Source organism: Calliopsis andreniformis, chromosome 3 (assembly GCF_051401765.1).
Source record: "Calliopsis andreniformis isolate RMS-2024a chromosome 3, iyCalAndr_principal, whole genome shotgun sequence".
Lineage (NCBI taxonomy): Eukaryota > Metazoa > Arthropoda > Insecta > Hymenoptera > Andrenidae > Calliopsis > Calliopsis andreniformis.
Window position 1 is genome coordinate 17,512,389 of NC_135064.1, and position 15,112 is coordinate 17,527,500.

At 26.6% G+C, this 15,112-nt stretch overlaps 4 protein-coding genes across 7 annotated transcripts; 2 read left to right on the top strand and 2 right to left on the bottom strand.

Moving 5' to 3' along the window:
- Positions 1-797: 797 nt before the first annotated feature.
- Positions 798-2,117, top strand: LOC143177495 (uncharacterized protein F58A4.6). Its single transcript, XM_076375424.1, has 3 exons — positions 798-1,426; positions 1,503-1,617; positions 1,758-2,117. The coding sequence occupies exons 1-3, from the start codon at positions 1,056-1,058 to the stop codon at positions 2,022-2,024; spliced, it is 753 nt and encodes a 250-aa protein (XP_076231539.1). The 5' UTR covers positions 798-1,055; the 3' UTR covers positions 2,025-2,117.
- A 626-nt stretch (positions 2,118-2,743) lies between these two features.
- On the bottom strand, positions 2,744-5,480 carry LOC143177493 (bleomycin hydrolase). Of its 2 annotated transcripts, none has more exons than XM_076375421.1 (4): positions 5,302-5,480; positions 4,079-4,392; positions 3,171-3,998; positions 2,744-3,063 (listed from the first exon to the last, which is right to left on the bottom strand). In XM_076375421.1, the coding sequence occupies exons 1-4, from the start codon at positions 5,309-5,311 to the stop codon at positions 2,848-2,850; spliced, it is 1,368 nt and encodes a 455-aa protein (XP_076231536.1). In that variant the 5' UTR covers positions 5,312-5,480; the 3' UTR covers positions 2,744-2,847. The 2 variants fall into 2 exon arrangements, with proteins under 2 accessions (XP_076231536.1, XP_076231535.1); XM_076375420.1 differs by having other exon boundaries at positions 4,079-4,395.
- A 642-nt stretch (positions 5,481-6,122) lies between these two features.
- On the bottom strand, positions 6,123-8,136 carry Poldip2 (DNA polymerase delta interacting protein 2). The gene is made up of 6 exons (XM_076375423.1): positions 7,902-8,136; positions 7,406-7,561; positions 7,237-7,336; positions 6,826-7,167; positions 6,537-6,742; positions 6,123-6,390 (listed from the first exon to the last, which is right to left on the bottom strand). The coding sequence occupies exons 1-6, from the start codon at positions 7,994-7,996 to the stop codon at positions 6,279-6,281; spliced, it is 1,011 nt and encodes a 336-aa protein (XP_076231538.1). The 5' UTR covers positions 7,997-8,136; the 3' UTR covers positions 6,123-6,278.
- A 599-nt stretch (positions 8,137-8,735) lies between these two features.
- On the top strand, positions 8,736-14,606 carry LOC143177491 (glutathione synthetase). Of its 3 annotated transcripts, none has more exons than XR_013001577.1 (6): positions 8,736-9,136; positions 9,250-9,364; positions 13,318-13,537; positions 13,619-13,976; positions 14,071-14,295; positions 14,380-14,606. XR_013001577.1 is itself a non-coding variant. In XM_076375419.1 (6 exons), exons 1-5 carry the CDS (start codon positions 8,822-8,824, stop codon positions 14,230-14,232), a joined length of 1,170 nt encoding a protein of 389 aa, XP_076231534.1. In that variant the 5' UTR covers positions 8,736-8,821; the 3' UTR covers positions 14,233-14,261; positions 14,380-14,606. The 3 variants fall into 3 exon arrangements, 2 of the variants coding, with proteins under 2 accessions (XP_076231534.1, XP_076231533.1); XM_076375419.1 differs by having other exon boundaries at positions 14,071-14,261; XM_076375418.1 differs by lacking the exons at positions 8,736-9,136; positions 9,250-9,364; positions 13,619-13,976; positions 14,071-14,295; positions 14,380-14,606 and adding exons at positions 10,804-11,435; positions 11,585-11,991; positions 12,067-12,494 and having other exon boundaries at positions 13,318-13,436.
- Positions 14,607-15,112: the final 506 nt, after the last annotated feature.

Genomic DNA, 15,112 nt, shown 5'->3' on the forward strand with positions numbered 1-15,112 from the left:
ATGATACTCGTAAATCCTGATGGTTTAATACGAAAATTTTTATATTTAGAAGTATTTATATTAATTTTTCACTAAATTGTTAATAATGTGTAATTAAGCATTTAATACTTACATTAATGTTTACTTAAAGTAACTTTATACATTATTAACTTGTTTATTACTCTTGCGTAATAAAAGGATTAAAAGCTTCACGGTCGATTAAATCTGAGTGAGTCATTTTTTGCACGGAAAGTTATTTTTACGCAATAAATGTTTTAAATATTCTATTATACGGATTAAAATAAATTTATTTAATAAAATTTCTTTTCAATATATATTATAGAATAAAATTTAATTTCAATATAGAATATGTTTGATAGAATTCTATATATATTAAAAATATTTTACGATTTCGGTAAGCCTGTTTATGAAATTGATATCACTATTAATTTAAGATCAATACAAATTATAAGACATTTTTATTAAACTTGTAAATATAAGTTCATACATAATATTTATTGTTATAATCATATTAAACTTTTGGAACGTATTATTTAAAGAACCCGCATGAAAAGTGACGGAAATTATATTTTTCTGAATTATTACATAGATAGCAAAACAAGTATATAATTTCTAATAAATCATGTTCCTATTTAAATAATATAATTTAGTAAATAAAAGCAATTAGTTCAGTAAGAAATTGATTTGTATCGTTACCGTGCTATCCCTACCATCTTCTGCTTTATCACATGTATAGTCAATTAAATTTCTAACCTCAAATTGTATAGAAGTTTACTACACAAATAAGAAGCCATTTAGAGATATGTCAAAAATGTTAAAAGTACTATATTAGTTGAAATCTTTATTTTAGTTACTGCTATAGACTTTACTTTTGATTTGATCATCAATAGAAATTGTATAACTAATAGTGGTAAAAATTGTCCTGCGATTTCCGAAATAGTATTTGTGATAAACGTTTTTAATATGTTCTATTTACGTCATATGAGATATCCTCATACAACGAAACTGTACATTAATACAATTCAAAGGGTGTTCAATTTTCCAAATTAAGGAAAATGAATGTTACAATAAAATTAATCGTACACAAAGGTAGTACGATTTTCGACAGTATTATTGTCACACCCTACTTTGCCACCAAACATGAAGTGAGAGAAGACAAAGTTGGAAATCAAGTAAATGTTAATGTAGACAACTTTAATGAAAATAATAAAATAGAAGTAAATAAAATTTGTTTAAATAAAAGAGGATACAATGCGTATCTTGTATCAGCATACGTTCTAGCATTGATAAAATCACAAGTATATCATCAATCTGCATATAAAAAATTGCTAGAATATTTAATGTGTAAGTTTTTGGATAATAAAAACTTAAATATAATCTTTATACGGTTACGAACACCAAGAAAGCAATTTTTAGATTACAAATGGTAAGAATAATAAAATAATTTAGGAATTAAATAAGCTTCATTACTATGTACAATAAACAAAATTCTTTCATTTTAGGAATGAAAGAATGACACAAATGGCAATGGAAAGAAGAGAAGTTGATCATGCCATGTCTTGGCTGTCTACTTTAGGTGGAGCATTTTCTGCATTAGGAGATAATTTTCAACATTGTGTAAGTTGAACTTAACTGTCTATTAAAGATGTTTACAAGTATTTTATAATTAGTTTCTGTAAATTTTGTACTAATAATTATAAATAGATTTAAAAATGCATTTTACATTGTATATATTCAAAAGTAATGTCTTTATGCAGGCTGAAATTGCAGGAAAAATTTCTGTAAAACAATTTGAATTAGCACTCAGACTTGGAGATCCCCTATTGGTTGCCCGTTGTAAGTTATATGCTGCCTTAAGTCTAATTCAACAAGGTCACTTCAAAATGCCGAAAAAAATAATAAGAAATGTTTATACTTTTTCAATTACTCAAAATGATGTTCGTTTACAAAACATGTGTCGAGGCATATGGGCTAAACTTCAATACTGTTACAAAAAGCAAAAAGAACGACATAAAATTTGTTAGTATTTGTTATATAAAACTTCTTAATAAAGTTTAGATTTACATTTGCGAAGTTCCATACTGATGTTTCAAATAAATGAAATGTATGCAACAGTCTTTCAGAAACCATATTTTTTTATAATTATTAACGAAAGATATTAGCAAGAAAGTTGATACTAAGTGTTAAAACGATAATAATTAAACATTATTACATTTTTTAACATTTTTATTGATTTTCATACAATTGTTGATGTTGCTTCAGTTTGCAACTATTTAAATTACAAAATTGAAAGTACACCAGTAAATATTGATTCAAATGCTATTTCTGAAATTTTTTAAATAATTTCATACTATTTATTGTACACGTACATTAAAGTATCTAATAGTATAATTTAATTTAATAATTTTTGGTTCTTTGTTATACTTAACTCATATGTAAATAAAATTTGTTATAGTAAACAAAAATGTAAAACAAATTTTTTTTGTTTATTAGTGAATACCATTTTTAAATAATAAATTAAGACCTACGTTACAATGTAACAACTTCAAATTTTAGGAACTACTTTAAACGTACAGTGTTAGTATTTTATCATTTGCTGTAATATATATTACTTTGATTACATCCAGATGGATGTTAGAACAAATAATTTACATGTTATGATTCAGTATTCTAGAATTATTATGTGACTGTTATTAATCAACTTAAAAAAAAGGTTATTCTGTAACTTATGTTCTGTTGCAAATTTACTTTGTTACTTAAAATTTTATTTTATTTTCCATCTTAAATGCTTTATACATTTCTTTATTAACTAAAAAAATTGTTTAAATGCTTAAGCTTACATCAGTATCAGTGAGCAAGAGTACCCATAGGGTCCCATGCAGGTAATACAATGGGTTCTTGTTTAAATACATCCATAACATCAGCAGGTACTAATTTTTTATCAATAACTGCCTCAAAAACAAATTCCGAAAACCACTCAGCTGTTAATAATTGATATCCTTTTTGTCCATTCTCATCACCCCAAGAATTTTCTACTCGGAACTTCTTAATCTTGCCTTCATTCTAGAATGGAAAATTTTAATATACTTTACATATTGGAATTTTCTAAAAATATAACTGTATTTTATAAAACTTTGTATATATTATTCCATAAAACTCTGTTAACTTACATCAATGGAAACTGCTGTAAATGCCATTGCATGAACCATCATAGAATCACCATAAAGCAATCTATCTGCCTTTGTGAGATTAACGTGAATATCAGTTCCAAACATCAACTGAAAATCATAACTTCTCATATCTCCTATACCTTGCTTGCTTATCAATCGTTTGTTTACATCACATCCAAACCATACAGGTTCATTTTGTTTTATGCTTTCTGCACACAATTTCATTAATAATTCAGGTGGTTGATTGTTATACAATGTTGGTTTTCCACCCATAACATTCCCCAGACAATCTATTGTATAAAGTTTCCCATATGGATTAGATGGTCTTGGATCTGTTACTAAACATACTTTATCATTTACATTATAATATGGTTTAACATATTTCTCATAAAACTCTACTGGTGTAATTGGTCCAATACGATTATAATTTTTTGATTTATCATAATATTCCCAGGTGATTGTTTCAGATGGTATGCCTAAACAGATACCAATTATTCGATAAATTACAACCATTTGGTTCAGAATTTGATTTTCCAAATCTTCATCTGATGCACCATTGGCTACCATATATCTTAAGACTTTGGTGTACTCTCTTAATTTGCTTTTCAAAATACTATTCATACGAGAACTAGTTTCACTACTGTATGATTCTGGAAAGTAAGCTTTGGGAACAAGACCATGTCGATTTATGAGATTAACAATCATATCCCATTGTCCACCATCACAAACAGGATCATGCAATAAAAATGACACCAGCCGACCATCTACTGGCTCATTCCGTTTAGCACTTTTTATAATATTATGCAGAAAATAGTTGCAACGTTCAACCTATAAAATAATTAATATTACTACATACTAATAATATTAATATTGATTATAGATGTACACACAATAACATTAATATTAACCTTATCACAGAAAAATAGATAAGCTTGACTAAATTCAAATTCATCCAAATTGTATTGCTTCATAAAGGCAGTTCTTATAACATTTAAAATCGAAAACAGCCAACATCGCCCTGAACTCTTTTGATTTGTTATGGGCTTCCCTTCAATTTCAATCTTATGACTGAAAACATGTTGTGATTCTTCCATAGTTTTTCGCGAAATACAGGCCTCCAATGGATTGATTCTTGTACACACATTTTGTGCCAAGACATTTCGACTATCCTCATAAAATTTTGCACGTAATTGACTTAAGACTTCTGGAGTCAGAGCACCTGCTGCTTTAATAAAATACACAGAAATATTTAACATTAGAAATTAATAGATATATTTTATAGTTAATTAAGAATTATTGTCAATTGTAGATTAAAAACGAATCTTTTATGAAATACAAGTAACAACAAAGGTTATTCAAATATTCTATTAAATGAATCACACTGGAAACAAAAAATGCAAAACTATATTTTATTTTAGAAAATTATAAAGTGATTTGTAACATTACAGGAGAATGCTAACAATAACTTTATTTTGAATGATAAATATATAGAGTATTATAATTTACATATTATTTCAGACTCAAAAACTTAAATTTTATATATTTGACAAATATTTAGCAACATGAAGAACGCATTTAAGTATAAATACCCAATAATAGAATAACATGTAAAAAGTACTTCTTATTCTATTAATAAATGACTATATAAAAATGATCAATAACCATACTGAATTAATAATTTATAATAAACGTAATATTTACGTTGCATAATTTTGAAACGAAATTGAATGTTCGATAAAATTTTGATAAAATAAACACGTGTATAAAGGATTTGTTGTCAATATGTTTCAAACTTCCCTAAATTAAGATTATAAAGATACTCGAAAAATTGAATTCATTTTTTACTGAAATTCTCATATAAACATTAATTACAATGAGAAACAAGGGGATTGTCACAAATTGACCAAAATCTCGATCTTTTAGGAAAATAAATGTCGCTCTAGTAACAAGTATCAATTGCAAAAATAGTTGATAAAAACGGGGAGTGGCTGAACCAAATATTTAACGACGCTATTTCTGTACTGTAATCAAAGAATTTTGTTTATGTATGTTCACAGTGTCATACACATATCATCTTAAGAAAAAAAACATGAAAACTGAAAATATAAAGGTAAATGAAAGTGTAACTCACAGGCCACCATCGTGATGGGTGGATTCTTCTCGCTTCAACTGCAATGGGTTCAAGGGCTTCTACCAAGTACTATAAAGAGATTAGATGCTACGAGGTGCAAAAGTATACACGCCTTACACTCGCAAAGTAACTCTGTGCTTTTGTTTGATAGGTAGAACGAGAACGATAGTTTTGTCTACGTCACACGTTAGTTCGAAAGTTTTACTATTTAAATACGTTGAAACATTTACAGTTCAGTTCAAACAACTCGAACCCCATAACATAAACCAATCACAAAGCACGCTGGAGAATAATTCGCTAGCAAATGAATAGAGCTTTATAAATTTGAAATGCAAAGTGATCATGCAATATTAGGAAATGTGTGGTTTGTATTCGTGTGAGTGGAAATAGCATAGTTAAACATTTTTTTAATTTCTAATGTATTTTATTGAATTATTATTAATGTCATATTTGATACTACATTTATCACGTTTTATTGCAAGTAGACACTAATTTTTTACTTTTATAGATTGATTTCTAATTTTGAATAACGATATAATTTCGATTTGATAAAAAATTATGTAGTTTAGAAATTGTTGCAACGTAAATAATAAAAACAACAATACGATAAGGGAGAGATTTTTACATATGTATTAATAGACATTTCTTGATATACAAAACTTATCGATTTTTTATTAACACTTACAATCTCTGTAAAGTTATACTTCTTTATTTTTACTAATGCTATGACTTTAATTATGAAATGAAAAGCTATTTAGTGTGTATAGTTATAAAAACTACTTTAAGGAAAATTTTCACAAATTTAGTAATAGTAAGAAAGCTATGTCACTTAAGTTCTATTCATAATATTTATAACAAAACACTACAGCCAATAATACAAATATTACTAAATGAGGAAGGTCAATTTCATTGTGAATTTTTCACAGATCAAGAGAGTTTTGTTACAATTATTTTATACTTATTGTCGTGAAACTGAATTATAAACTTGCATCTGGTGTAGCTGGTTCTTCTGCTTTTGATTCTAAAGAAAAGGGTGGAATTCTACAATCAAATGCGTATCCATCTTCTCTTTCCATCCTAAATGTACCCCTAAAATAATATTACAATTTTATAACACAATATTATAAGTAATTAAACTTTTATACTTGTACTAGCAGAAATTTATATTTTTAAAATTACATTTATAACAGGAAGGTATTTTTTAATTTAAAGTAATATAATTATTAAATACATACCACATGTGACCACTAGCAGCTTGTAAACTCACATGACTACTGTACTGAAAAGCTGGTAAGGTTTTTGATAAAACAGGTTCTTGGCCAACTACACCCCTTCCTCTGACAGTTTCTAATGTACCAGAAAGACTGAATATTCTCCAATGCCTTTCACGTAATTGTACACTCAAATCGCCTAAATTTTCCAAACGGATGCAATATCGCCACTATTTAATAGACATAATTAATAAAAATATTATTAATCAGATTTAAATTTTATATGTATTACATAATATAACATAATGCATACCCAATGTACAGCTGTAGTTTGACTTCCTCTGCAACCCATATAAAATGGTATAACAGTAACACGGACATTTTCAGTAGTTTCTTTATGTACATCTGACAATTCAAGCCATGGATGATTCTTTTTTTGCCATGCTCTAAGAGTTTCTTGTGCAACAAAACATGGATCTCGATGTGGATCATATGTCAAAAATTTATCAAAAAGTTCATGCTGTAATGCAGCTTTCTCATTTGTTGTGTATGGTAATACATCTTCATGAGCAACATAGTCTAATCCTGGTATTGCATATAGACTGCGACTGCTTTCATGATTACCCAAAAATGTAACAGCTTCTGTTTGGGCACGCTATAAATTCATATATGTAAGTCTTACGAAATGTTCCATTTGATCTATTTAAGTTTTTATTATACTTACTATGTAAGGACAATCCCTTTGATCAATTAATACTTGGTAAAATGTATGAGTTCTACCTTTTACTTCTTTTTCTACGCTGTTAAAGTTACCATTTATATTTCTGTAACCAAATGTTGTTTAATTTACATTTCTTTTGGGTCAAATTATATATAACAATAAATATACTTACTGTTCTCTTTTGCTTGGAATATCTCGATCATAAACTTTCGCAACCCATGGGAATAATATTACACCACGATAACCAAATACTCTATGTAAGATCAATTGACCGGTTTCATATTTGCCTTGTAATTTTGGTGTTTCTAATTTTCCTACTTCTGCCAATCTATGGTAAAAATATTTTTTATAGAATGATAACCAAATTTGTTATAAATTATGTAACACAAAACTAACTATTTCCAAATAAATATTTAAAAATAAAATAAATCGTTTTGCATTCAATTTTTATATCAGATAATTTTTTTGACTTTTCAGTTTATACATGTGACTGACATTTGATATTTATGACAAATAATCATTAAAACAAATAGAAACTATTGTACACGTTAATTACCTTAATCAAATTACATCTTTATGTACACTTTCCAAAGTAAAATTGAAATATATTTAATTCTTTTATTAATTTTCACATTATTGAATTTAATTTAACGTAAAATCTACGTTACCTGATATGCCTTACGTGATGAAAACAAGATTTCTTTGCTACTTTAACAAGGCAACGTTTTAATCTGCTAGTAACAAAATTTCGTGCAAGTTCCATACTTCTTTGCACTGTATTGTTCAAAAAATGAAACTTTTAGTTTAGATAGTATAGCATTAAAACAAAAATACATGACTGACTGTACTTGACATTTCTAAATCTTCTTATTGACTGCGTTACGATAACGAACGATACACGTTCTGTTTATATGCGCATTTAATCTAAAGACGGATTCCCATGACAAAAATAACGTAGCGACATTAGTTAATATATAGATATCGATACGCTCGTTGGTATTCAAATTCAAGGAAAATAAAATTTGTTTGAATTACATATGGTTTTTGAAAAAAATTGAGTCAGCATTTTGACCGAATAGCGTCTTTGACGTCTAAAGACTTTATTCTTGTCTCTTTGTATATTTATTTTCAGTTTATTTTTTCAAATAGAACCGCTAACTTTCTAGTTCTAAAACACCCTGTATTATCTTTATCAATATGTTTAAACTAGTTGTAAAGTGTTCCTAAAACTATTAAAATTTCATATTATGCAAAAAAATATGTATTTATATAACCCCCTTAATAGCAATTCAATAAACAATTTTTTTCATTAAATTTGCTATACATTTTCAATTCGATATATTTTTATGAAAATTGACTGGCTATTTAAATGCATACATTAGAAACACTAACACACTTATACACTTCTATAGATGTCATATCTATAGGTGTACATGCAGCATGCATATGAAGAGGTTGTAAAGTGAATAGTAACATTAAATAAGATTTATTGTATGTGTGTGTATAATTTAAGCATAATACATTTCAATAAAATATGTGGTATTAGTTGTATAGTTATTGAAATTTACTAATTGCAACATCGAAAAAAATGAATTCTACAATAATTCAAAGGTGTATTTTACTAATTGGTAAAGGCAACATTAACTTTAATGTTTGTAGAAAACTTTCTAACAAACTGACATCATATGAAAACACACTAATAAAATCCGCGGTTTTTGCAAAAATAAATTTTCAATATAATCGTTATAACCAGTTACATACTAAGAAAGCTCAATGTGAAAAAGTGGCATCTGATTCAAAATCAGATACATGTGAAAAAGAAAGTAATTATTCGTCTATACCACTGAAGAAAAGACCCAAGAAAAGACAAAACAGTATTTCTAATAATGAAGATCAGTTTGGAGTAAGTTATAAACAATCTATATTTATATTTTATTCGCAATGTTTTCTCCTTAAAAATGTAATGTATAGATTTTTTAATATTTTTAATACATATAAAATTATTATTACGTATAGGAATGGAATGTGAAAGCATTAGCCACATCTGAGGAATACGATCTGGAGGGCTTAGTGCAAGGAATCAAAGAACAACAATTATATGTACCGGATACAATATCTACATCAACTAGTTGTAAGTACTTAATATCTATTTGTTATGCTTAAATTAGGGGATTTAAATAGAGACAAATAAATGAAATAAGATAATATAAAAGCTATACTTTAGTAAACATGTGTTTAAGAAAATAAATGTGATGGAAAATTAACGAGATATACTAGTATAAAAACAATTCATTGTACGTTCTAATCATTTATTGGTTCCTAATTTCACTTATATTTATTTAAATGTATATTTACAATGTTTTAAGAAAGTATTTGTACTTTAATTCATATTTTTAAAACATAGGTAAGAATATGATAACAAAGATCGTCCATTATTTATAATTGTTGCACAATCCAAAAGTGATATTCCAAACATATACAATAGTAATAACACATTAAGTTTTCTGAGACTCTTCGATAATTTAAGTAGATAATACTTGGAAATTATTTGTTTAACAGTGATTATATGTATTATATAGATATAATATTATATAGATGTAATACATATGCTTGTTTAATTTTTATAAATCTAAGACCTTGCTAAGGCAACTAATGTAAGAATTTTCAGAAATTGCTAAATGAGCTGAATATTAGGTGTTACATCATTATAAATTTTGTTATAATTGTAACAAATTTTACTAAAATACACTGTTTTAACTTTACTATAGAATATTTATTAATTTTAAATTTATTAATTACATAAAAGTTTAACATATTTGATTTTAGAATAATTATTTTAAATTTAATTTATTTTTTCCAACACATTACTACTTAGAAAATTATTTCCTTCGGAAGGTTAGCTTGATAACATAACCTACATTCAAAAATTAACTTTACGACAAAGAAATTAAATACAGAACAAATATGTAATTTGGCGCCAACTGTGTTAAGATAGCATTCTACATGTGTTCTATCAGAATGATAATATTTCTTAAAAACCGTTTATTTCTTTGAGTATATCGAACTTATTTCCGACTTAAACAAAAATTTTATAAAACAGTGTTGATGCACTTAAAATTGATAAATGTACATATTTATCGTTAATGCGTGAAAGTAATTTTCATAATCACTATCTAATCAGTGACTTATCAATAATGGATCCATATAAAAGAAATTGCAGACACATTGTACGAATAGCGTGAAATGCGTAGTAAAATAATTGAGCGACTATAAAAATTTGAGTGCTAAAGTTCATTGTGCCTAAATTTATGTTAAAAAAATAAATAGACAAATTTTTGTTAAAACAAGTTGTTTTATTTTGAAATAAAACTAAAGCATCTAAAATTTTTAAATAATATTTTTGTCATATTCTTTAACAATTTTGCATTTCATGTATCACTATTGAACTATTTTTAACAAATTTCGAACTTGTCATTTAGGAACATTATTTGAAAATATATTATTGAGATTTTTTAAAATTTCATAATTTAAAAGATTTCCTATAAAAGTTTATGATAGAAAAGAGTAATAATGGATTCAGTATTTGATTTACCTTCTTCGAAAGAAGAATTAGAAGAACTAATAGAAAAGGCAAAAGATTGGGCACTTATGCATGGAATGTGTATGAGATCAAAAACAAATTTTGACAAAAATATTCTACAATTTGCACCATTTATTTTATTGCCATCTCCGTTTCCTAAAAAAGAGTTTGAGAATGCTTGTCAACTTCAAACAATATTGAATCTACTTATACACAGAGTTTCTCAGGATTATAACTTTTTGAAAGAAACTTTAGAAGAAACAATAAAAGTTGACAGTTTCACTAGAGAATTATTTGAAATCTGTAAGATTATAAATGACGATGGAGGATCTGCACAAAAGATATCTCTTGGTATATTGCGTTCTGATTTAATGTTAGACACAAGTTGTCCAAAAGAAGATATAAATAAGAAATCTATACCATATTGTTGCTGGAAACAAGTTGAAATAAATACAATTGCTTCGGGTTTTGGTTGGCTAGGACCTGTATCAGCAGAATTACATAAATTTATATTAACTGAACTTGGTTACCATGAACAAATAAAACACCTACCAGAAAACAAGGCATTACAAATTATATGTTCCAGTATGATAGAAGCATGGAATATGTACGGAGACCAACAGTACGTTTCTAATGAATTATTCCTTCAAATTTGAAAATATTGAATGTAATATATGCATAGCAATGCATAAGAGCATGATGAAATAAACATTTGTATGAGTGTAGAAGGATTCATGTATAGTCTAATATAATATGTGCAATTCTTTACAGAGCAGTCATTTTATTTGTAGTAGAAGATATTACATATAATATATGTGATCAACGTTTTCATGAATTTGAAATTCGAAAACAGAATCCAAATGTTAAAGTTATTCGTCGAACATTGACACAATTGTCTACCATTGCAAAATTGGGTTCCAAAATGGAATTATTAGTAGATAATTATATTGTATCTGTAGTATATTATAGAAGTGGTTATGAACCTGGTCAATATCATTCATCAAAAGAATGGGAAGTAAGATTACTAATAGAGAGATCCTTAGCAATTAAATGCCCCACTATTCAGTATCATTTAGCAGGAACTAAGAAAGTTCAACAAGCTCTTGCAAAGCCTGGTGTGATTAGTAAGTTTTTAAAAAATGAAAAAATTTGTGCTGAAATTAAAGAAATATTCACTGGTAAGTGAATTGTTTTTATAGCACATTTAATATGGGAACATATTATTGATAAGGTGTTGTAATGTTTTTACATAGAGCTTTATGCATTAGACTTCAATGAACATGGAGATGCTGCTATAGAAATGGCAATTGCAGACCCACATCGTTTTGTTTTGAAGCCTCAACGAGAAGGAGGTTGCAATAACAAATATGGATTAGATATAAAATATTTTCTAGAATCTGTAAAAGAAAAACAGGACAGAGTAGCCTGGATTCTTATGGATAAAATTCATCCTCCAATTCATAAGTGTTATATGATTAGGCCAGAAAAAAATTGGAATGTGCACCTACAGGAATTAGTTTCTGAATTAGGAATATTTGGTATTATTATTGCAGATCAAAATAATGTGTATATTAATAAACAAAGTGGTCATATGTTAAGAACAAAGTTAGCTACTGCTAATGAAGGTGGTGTGGCAACAGGATTAGGTGCTTGTGATAGTCCACTTTTAATAGAATGAAGAGTAAGAGATTAAATAATATATAATGCCAGTATTTATTGGGATTTATTTATAAAATTGTTTCTAAATGTATATAATATTCTAAGTAGGCATTATAAACTACAGTAAAGTCTAGTTAGCTTTTGGTATTCATATACATAGAGTATTTTTTAGTTGTTCATTACTAAAATTGATACAAGTAATAGGAAAATTTAAATGTGTCTGCTTTTTTTGCTAGAATATGTTCTTTTATCTTATTATTTTTTTTACTGACTCTATTTTTTAATTGAACATACTAATTACTCATTTTTGTTTAAAATCAATTATAACATATTGTTCAAAAGTTGTTTAATTATAAAATAATATCCATTTTTTTATTTGCAATCATGTATCACAGTTATTGTTATGTTACTTTACATAAGTAATCATAGTAATAATTTTTTATAATTAAATATATATAATCGTATATATACATATTCAGATTTAGAACACTTAAACTAAAGATGCATAATGTATCATTTCTAATGTAATATATTATTTTGTAAGCTGTGGCATAATAAGTTTATGGCATAATAAGTATTATGGCATAGTAAAAGTATTAGATCATACTTTTACATAATTGATTTATTGTTATTTTAAAAGTTGTATTGTTTATAAGATTGTCTTTGAATGCAATTATATACAATTTTATATACTAAGGTCTTGTAGTTTCATTCATTTCTGTAAGTTTATGCTACGGTTCACCATTAAATCAACAGTGTACTTAAATGAGGTACATTAGCTAACATGTAAAAAATACAGAAACTATTGATTTTTGTATTGTATTTTATTTAGATTATTTTTACAGCTTTACCAGATGTTATACATGCTGTGGCAAAATATGAAGTACAACATGAACCAAGAGAGATATTTTTTTTTCGAGAAGGTACCATAGTAATGTGGAATATATCTGATCTTGAAAGTGGAAATATATTAAATTTTGTAAAAAATTACGAAGAGAATCGATACGCGGATTACATTGTTAAGTCAGAGAGTGAAGAGATGCCTTATAACTATGGAGATACTGGGTAATACCGTGAAAGATTTATTATGATTAGTTTGCAGTGAAAAAGAATGTTTAATCTCTCATTTTTGGACATATCTTACAGAAAACGAAGCCATATAAAGAATGGGACTATTATATTAGCAGCAAATGCAACAAATTTAGATAAATATACATTTTCAAATGCAATGGCCCAATCAGTGAAGCTAGGTGTATGGGAAGCATCCTTAAATAATTACATAGATTCTATAGAATTTGTTACTGAAGATTTAAAAGCTGGCAGAAAGCTTAAAATGACTCAACAAGAAGTATTACAAAAGCAAGGAGAATTATTTGCTTTGAGGCATTCAATTAATTTAAGCTCAGATTTATTAGATACTCCTGATTTTTATTGGGAACGAGATGATTTAGAACTTCTGTATCAGCAGATTTGTGCATATTTTAACATAACAAAACGTACTAGAGTAAGTTGTAAAAAAAAAATAAGATTACTATAGAAGTTTTATTATGTATAAGACAGAAATCATATCTTATTATAATAATTATTATTTTTTTAAGGTGATAAATGAAAAAATAAGCCATTGTGTGGAACTTGTAGAACTTTTGTCTTCACACTTAAGCGACCGTCATCATATTCGTTTAGAATGGATGATCATTATCCTTATTATGGTTGAAGTTGCATTTGAAACATTACATTATATTGATAGATATTTTTCATAACATAATATATAAAGTGATTAAAAATAACGGTAATTATTAGATGCAATGTATATATAAGTAAATGTAAATATCATTAGAAATAAAATTAATGATTCTTTTACATTTTTGATATTAAAGTATCTTAAATTATATACTCTTTTGTCTTAGGAAATGCATCCTAGGATATTCTTTTCTCCGTTGTATTAGATATCGGTAATAGAATTGTGATTGTCTATATTTTATTTCGTTGTCTTCATTCAGACAACGGCGGCTGCGAAGCGCAACACGTCAATAATTGCAATATAGCACAAGGACACATGTTTTCCTCACACGTTATTTCTGATTACATTTATGACTATTGATACTTAATCAAACAAGTCAGAAAATATATATATATATATATATATATATATATATATATATATATATATATATATATATTGTTTTACAATAAATTCTACTTTTTTAAATAAACATTTTATTTCGCTTTATTATTTTATTTCGTAAAAGCTTTTCGGGATAAATATTTATATTCATTGAACAAATTAAAAAAAGGGGATAAATCGAAATATCTGTATTTCTTAAATTTATTATTGGGAACATATTTTAAATTAGAGTGTATAGTAAGATAAAATTTAAGTTTGATTGATAGTTAATTTTTAATCATTTGTTTCAAACGCAAAAACTAGTTATTGTATACCTCAATATGAGTAATAGAATGCATATTTGTATGTATATTCACATATAAATAAAATTGTATGTACAGTACAATACATGTAGTGGTATGTACTTGTATACAAAACGTGCACTCACGCATATAATAACGAATTAAAGATTATTATCTACAGCCTATCAATATTGTAAATTTTATATATCATTCGTTGATTAATTTAATTTATTT